Source organism: Mesoplodon bidens (assembly GCF_964165515.1).
Source record: "Mesoplodon bidens genome assembly, chromosome: 1".
In the NCBI taxonomy this organism is placed as follows: Eukaryota; Metazoa; Chordata; class Mammalia; order Artiodactyla; family Ziphiidae; genus Mesoplodon; species Mesoplodon bidens.
The window spans coordinates 124,446,874-124,454,730 of record NC_138176.1 but is presented as its reverse complement, the minus strand read 5'-3'; the positions used below and the strand labels follow the sequence as shown (position 1 = coordinate 124,454,730).

At 32.0% G+C, this 7,857-nt stretch overlaps 1 protein-coding gene across 1 annotated transcript; it reads left to right on the top strand.

The window, feature by feature from the left end:
* Positions 1-2,228: 2,228 nt before the first annotated feature.
* On the top strand, positions 2,229-7,390 carry CSN3 (casein kappa; the record flags this gene model as incomplete). Its single annotated transcript, XM_081236145.1, has 3 exons — positions 2,229-2,285; positions 4,964-4,996; positions 6,736-7,390. 3 exons carry the CDS (start codon positions 2,229-2,231, stop codon positions 7,192-7,194), a joined length of 549 nt encoding a protein of 182 aa, XP_081092271.1. The 3' UTR covers positions 7,195-7,390.
* Between the last annotated feature and the right edge of the window lie 467 nt (positions 7,391-7,857).

Genomic DNA, 7,857 nt, shown 5'->3' with positions numbered 1-7,857 from the left:
CATATCCTAATGAAAGCTGAATAGTTTTTGTGCTTCACAAATTTTTCTCTCTTACCAAGTGATGAAGGCAAATTCAAGTACTCATTGGTTTAACTAACCGACAAGTGAAGTATGGTTTTATCTTTCTGATTTCTGTATATGCTAAAAAGGGAGGAACTACTATTATTTTACAGATTGTTTTTGTGTGAGTATGTTTGTGTTTCAATTTTGCGTGAATTGTAAAGTCTCTGATTCACCATGGAAATATTATTGTTCAGTCTACAGTCTTAAAAGTTAAACAGTGATTATTGTACAATATTGTTTTCTATATTCACTATACTGTATTATAATCATCAAGCTTGCTAAGGGACTAGATCTTAATTATTCCAACCACAAAAAAGAACTGATAATTATGTGACATGACAGAGGTGTTAATTATCACTACAATGGCAATCATACTACAATTATACAAATACATCAAATCTACATGTTGTACACCTTAAATTTACACAATATTATGTATCAAATATATTTCAATTAAGAAAAAGTTAACTGGCAAGTAAAGAATTAATAAGGAACTCCATTCTTCTCAGTGAAACTTGAGAGGAAACAACCTATGCTAGGTTGTTCAAATTTGATCACACATGAGTTCTTTTCCATCCAATGATATCCCATCAGAGGTTCTGAAGTCAGTTTAGTAGACAGCATTTCTAATCATTCTTAGCTGAAAACCAAAAGTGAATGGTGTCTGGTGTGTGCTCTCTTTACCAAGCCTGAACTTTAACTCTGTGACCCTCTTTTGTAAAACTCAGTTTGTAGGTTTCAAGTCTATACAAGTATAGCAATAACAATGGCTGCAACAAGACATAGTTAGTATTTACTTCATAAATACAAGACATATTTAAATATTAAAAGTTTGAAGTGTTATATGTATTTTTCTAAAAAGGCAATTTATTTTTTTAAAATCAAATAAATATGCGTAACTACCCTATACTCCTTTACAAATGTAAGGCTAATTTATTTCTTCAAATATTTCAGCCAGAGACCTGTAATTGTCATATCTTACATTTTTTCATTAAAATGATCAAGTTAATCACATCATTTTTGATTAATGGAGAAGGAGATTATGAAAGATGAAGTTTCAGTATACCCCCCATCTCCTCCATTTCACATGTTCCTGTTAGATTAATGTTGGAATTATAGAATTTCAGTTCTAACTTTTGTTTATAGGTAACAGTAGTAAGACCCAGATAAAGGAAATTACTTGGCCAAAATTACACAAGTAGAGATAGAACCTGAGATAGAACTCAGTTCTCCAAAGGAATGTGTAGTCACATAAGTCTCTAGTCTGAAACCACTCAACTGTTTTCCATTGTTTAGAAAGGCATGCCTAATTCTTCAACCTGGCATTTAAGACCTCTGCTTTTTATTTCCTCAACTTTCTTTCCAACTTTGTATTTCCCTTCTCTCCATTCAAATGTCCATAGATATTCCCAAGACTTTCTCCTCTACTTGAAGTTTCACTCTATTAATCTCTGCATGGGCAAGTCCCACCTATAATGCTATCTCCTACAGAAATAATTTGTTTATTTCTCAACTGAAAACTTCTACCTGTAGAAAACAACTTTTGTGACATTTTCTACTTTCTTTCCTCTAACAGTGATGTGTGTGTGTTGCAACTCTCTTCCTAAAATTGATGTTACTTGGCAAGACAAATTCACCTTGATAATCTCAACACTTGACACAGTGCTTTGTTCCTAGTAGGTTCTTGGTGCATGTAAAATGAATATATGATTAACCTTATAATGGTACTTTCAGTAATATAATCAAAAATTAAATTCATTCATTTTATACTGTTTGGTTTTTCTAAAGCTTTTGATAAAAGAGATTTTCCACATTGGCTAAATCTACCCCTAAATCTGACTTTTTCTTTCACCTTAAACCAAAGAGGACATTGTTCCAAATCACTCTTAAATTATTAGTAACAGATCCTTTTAATGTAATTTTTTTTGTTTGTTGTTTTGCGGTACATGGGCTTCTCACTGTTGTGGCCTCTCCCGTTGCAGAGCACAGGCTCCGGACACGCAGGCTCAGCGGCCATGGCTCATGGGGCCAACCGCTCCATGGCATGTGGAATCTTCCCAGACCGGGACATGAACCCATGTCCCCTACATTGGCAGGCAGACTCTCAACCACTGCGCCACCAGGGAAACCCTAATGTATGTTTTTAAATATTATTTTTAGGTGCAATGATGAAGAGTTTTTTCCTAGTTGTGACTATCCTGGCATTAACCCTGCCTTTTTTGGTGAGTTAATTTCATCTTATCAATTTGTATCAAAACTTTTTTAAAAATTTATTTAAGGTCTCTAATTATGTAAATTTCTAAATACAGTTATATTTTATGGAACAAAACAGCTGCGTACTAACTATATTTTCCTAATAATAATGTATTTTTACATTTATTTCTCTTATAAAATTAAAGTCATGTTCTTCTGAATATACTTCTGGTTTCCAGGTATCAAGAAATCATACTTTATAATGTATAGAAAACCTTTAAAATTCTCATATGATAGAGAAAATACGTTTTTGGGGAAAAAACAGTACTGAAAATATTTTTAAATTATAATGTGCTCTAAAAATTCACAAAAAATAAATACAGAAATCATAGACCAGGATGAGAAATGTTTTTAATTAAATTCCTATCTCGTGCTGACTCCAATCTCTTAAGGGACTAAATTCTTAAAAGATTAGGAGCTCATTTAAGCTTTTTTACCAATTTCAAATAACTTGACAGGTACTTTTAACATTCAAACATATTGTAACTTTTGTTATAATCTTTCCATTATGTCAATTGAGACTCCTTCTCAGGCCTTGTATCCATAAACAACTCTATGATTTTCAGGTATTTTCTTGAATTACATGCTGTGTATTAAGGCTATTGGAACAAGAAAAATGTTTGGAATATTTTTTTCTTTTAATATTTTCGACTTGTTTTCCTTACTCTTTTGCCTGTTGCTCTGCTTTATTTTCATGTTCATTTGGGGATCCCAGGCACTTATTTGCCAATAGCAAGTACAGGAAGGCAAACATCTCATGTTTTATGACCTCCTCTTAGATTGTAAAATATGGGAGGATGCTAGTCCTTGTTTCATAATTCATTTATTATTAAATTTAGATTTGCTTTTAAGTTAATATCTCAAATAATTTTATTAGGTAAATTCTTGGAGTCAGACTTTTTAAATATTTGAATTACTATGACTTTCACATTTATTTTCTTTCATTTATTCTCTGAAATTTGATTTTATTGTGGCCACCTGCATATTTAGAACTTGGGTTTTCTCTTTGAGTGAAAAGGACTAAATTTTAAATCAGAATGTGATCCACCACTGCCTGACCTATAGCAAACTCTTCTTGAGCTACTTGAGCCTGCTCTAGCCCCCAAATACTCCTTCTGGTTTTCTCAAAGCTACAAGCCCCACAGACATGAAGAAATAATTCAAAAGAATAGTGAAAGTTTATAGATTTTACCATCCAATCTTATGAGCAGTCAAAATTATACAAATTAAAACAGCAATATGGTAGCTTCTTTTATGTGCTAAATTTATTCCTTCTCTCCAAAATAAAAATAGTTAAGATACAATTTATTACTAGCAATTTTGAGATGAACTGCACAATCTTATATCCTACTGGTAGCATTATAAGTTGGCATAAATTTTCTGTACAGCAGTTTAATAATTTCTATCGAAGAATTTCCCCCCCAAAATCACATTTTTGAAAAACTGTCTTAAGAAATAAATTAAAACTATTTAAAAGGCCACTGATATCCAGATGTTATTAATCTCTCTATTTATAATAAAACATGTTTTGGAAAAAAGCTTTAATGGTTAACAATAAAGAACAAACATTTCATGACATAATCATTGATTATTTATATTTCAACTATGAATATGTAAGTATGAAAACTATGATATAATGGAAAAATGCTATGAGAGATCACACTCTTTTAAAAGAAGTAAGATACAAGATACTAAAATGAACATATACCAGGAATACATAATACATATAGATTGGTATTATATTTAAATGTCTACATTATCAGGATTTTTGAGTGTGGGCAAACTTTCGATATTTATATAACTTTCTAAATTTTAAACTAGCGATTTAATAAATTTAGAGAAAAATAAGTCTCTGTCTCTTATTACACACCAGTATTTTTTTTCTAATCTCTGATTTCCTATACCTACAACTTCCAAAAGATTTGTAGAGTCTTCTATATCCAAGTGATATGTGTGAAGTCTTAAACTAGAGCTGTCATTTTAAAAATATTTACCATTATGAACTCACTCAAAAGTTTATAAAACTTTTGTGAGTTTTAAAGCATCATAAAATTGCTAACTCCTGATTTCCTATGAATGTTGTAATCCAGAATTAAGAAAAACACTATAAATACACAAAAATTGATTTTTTAAATGGTATTATTTATACAACACTTATATACTGATGTTTTGCTAGATTTTTTTAATCAAGAAAACCTCATAAATCATCTTAGTAGGGGAACAAAAAAGGAAAAATATGCTCAATGATCCTCTTATTTTTAACAATGTATATTCAATACAAACTGAATATAGGTTGTTCATGTTCTTCACTTAAGCAAATATCATGTATTATATTTGTTGGGGTCAAATGATCATATTCTTTTCAACCTTATTTTTCTCCCTAAACAGTGATTTTTAAAGACAACTTAACCATGGAGCTCATTATTACTATTTTAGTTAGTATATTTCTGTCACTTCTTGAGTGGTTCACAGACTATGGTTAGATAACCATGGAAAGTGCTTTATAATATTTTACAATACCAAAATAAAAACAAAAAAATGTTTTGTCTTTGATATAAAAGATATTTTTAAAACCACAAGAAAATCTAGATTCTGTCTTGCTTTTTTTTAACTTCTTATTTCTCATTCTTTCTGTGAATCTCACCAGAGTGCAGAGGGGCAAAACCAGGAACAATCAACAGTAAGTTTAAATGTTTCCAGTAGAGATATATACTCCAAAGTATAATATTATGCAAAGTTTAATGATATTAAAATGCCTCTGTCTAAACACTAAGTAAATATTTAAACTCCATGAAATAATCTAATAATCCTTGTAAAAAACATCATTTCAACAACCAATCATATGAATCAACCTCAATGTTTATCTGAAAATCTCAGTATCATTTTGTAGGCCAAGTCATGTCTTTTGATTTTCATGTGTATTTAGCAATATGAGAAAACCCTCTCAGACTTTAATAGTGGGAAAAAATGAAAGCAGAAGTAAAGTTTAATATTTCTCCTGTCTACTTTTTAAGACTTGGGGAAAGATCCCTCTCTGACCCTTCTTTGAATACTTCTCATACATTTATATTTACTTCTACCTTTTGTTTCCCCAATCTGTTTGAATAAATAGGTCTCCCTTCATGAGAAAGGCTTGCTTTGCAGTGTAATTTTCTTGATTTGTTTCTATTTATATGGAAAGATCTAATGACGTATTTGGTTTTTTTTGCACGATTGAATATTTTTTATTAGTTTCTGCTTTATAACAAAGTGAATCAGCCACACACACACATCCGTTCCCATATCCCCTCCCTCCCGCGTCTCCCTTCCTCCCACCCTTCCCATCCCACCGCTCCAGGCAGTCACAAAACACCGAGCTGATCTCCTTGTGCTATGCGGCTGCTTCCCACTAGCTATCTACCTTACGCTTGGTAGTGTATATATGTCCATGCCTCTCTCTCGCTTTGTCACAGCTTACCCTTCCCCCTCCACATATCCTCAAGTCCATTCTCAAGTAGGTCTGTGTCTTTATTCCTGTTTTACCCTTAGGTTCTTCATGACATTTTTTTTTCTTAAATTCCATATATGTGTGTTAGCATACGGTATTTGTCTTTCTCTTTCTGACTTACTTCACTCTGTATGACAGACGCTAGGTCTATCCACCTCATTACAAATAGCTCAATTTTGTTTCTTTTTATGGCTGAGTAATATTCCATTGTATATATGTGCCACATCTTCTTTATCCATTTATCTGTTGATGGACACTTAGGTTGTTTCCATCTCCGGGCTATTGTAAATAGAGCTGAAATGAACATTTTCTTACATGTCTCTTTTTGAATTATGGTTTTCTCAGGGTATATGCCAGTAGTGGGATTGCTGGGTCATATGGTAGTTCTATTTGTAGTTTTTTAAGAAACCTCCATACTGTTCTCCATAGTGGCTGATTAGTTTAGAAAAAAATGTGCCCTCAGCCTAATCCCAAGATAAAAACAAAAATTACAAACATGTGGTGAGAATGTATATATACACGTATAAGGAAAAAAATATATATATTTTTTTCTGTGTGTAGTATGTTTGTATACTGTATGTCAAAGCACTCTATGAGACTGGTCTAGCTGTGGTACTTATAATGCACAGCATTTACTGAGCACTTTTTGTGTATGCCAAGCTCTGGTCAATGTGATTTACATTATGGATTAGCTCATCTAATTTTTTTGAAACTAATATTATTTTTAATGTGTGTTGAAAATCAAGAAGTGGAAGGGAAGTGTACAAATCCATATCTCGTAAAATAATATGATTGCTGGGTTCGCTATGTCCAATGTTGTACTTACTTAACATCAAATACTGTAACATTGTATTTCAAAAAATTCTGATTTAAGACATCTCTTCATTCTAGCCTACAATAATACTATTCTGCATAATTTATTCTTTTTGCAGCACTGTGAGAATGATGAAAGATTGTTCAATGAAAAAACAGTAAAATATATCCCAATTCATTATGTGCTGAGTAGGTATCCTAGTTATGGACTCAATTACTACCAGCACAGACCAGCTGCACTAATTAATAACCAATTTATGCGTTACCCATATTATGCAAAGCCAGTTGCATTTAGACCACATGCCCAAATTCCTCAATGGCAATTCCTGCCAAATATCTACCCACCTACTGTGGCACATCATCCACACCCACGTCCATCATTTACTGCCATTCCACCAAAGAAAACTCAGGATAAAACAGTCATCCCTATCATCAATACCATTGCTACTGTTGAGCCTACACTTATACCTATCACTGAACCAATAGTGAACAATGTAGTTACTCCAGAAGCTTCCTCAGAATTCATCATGAGTACACCTGAGACCACCACAGTCCAAGTTACTTCACCTGTGGTCTAAAAATTCTAAGGAAACATCAAAGAAGACAACACAGGTAAATGAGCAAAAGACAAAATGAATAATAGACAAGATTCATGAATTTATCAAAAGAATCATAAAATCTAAAATAGTATAGATGGATAAATTAAATCTGTTATGGGAGCAGGCAAAATGGGCTAATTATAACTTTAATTTGGTGGTGCCTTAGCATTGATATACTAGATTCTTTTCCAACAAGAAATGAAAAATAATCATATTTTACAAAATGAAGAAAAATTGGGAACTTTATTATCAAACTTTTTTCAACACCTGGAACACTCCTAGAATCTATTTGTTTTATTTTATTCCTGTTCACAGACAAAGACAGTGGAGTAAAAGACAGTATTAAACTCATGATTTTTCTTATCTCAAAAATACAACTTCTTAGAACAATTTACATAGGATATGAGTTTAAATACATTTTAATTGCATAACAGTGTTCTTGCATTCAACAGTGTTCTTGCACTCTAATTTTGGTATGAATAGATTGAAAGGAAATGAAAGGCTTCCCATGTAGCTTTTTGATTTAAAATACAACTCAGTGTGACGTAGTGGTAACAGCATTAAATCAGAGAAGGCTGCTTCTTCCATTGTGTGATCTTAGTCAAGTCATTACTCTCAATGAACTTTCATTTTCTCATAATT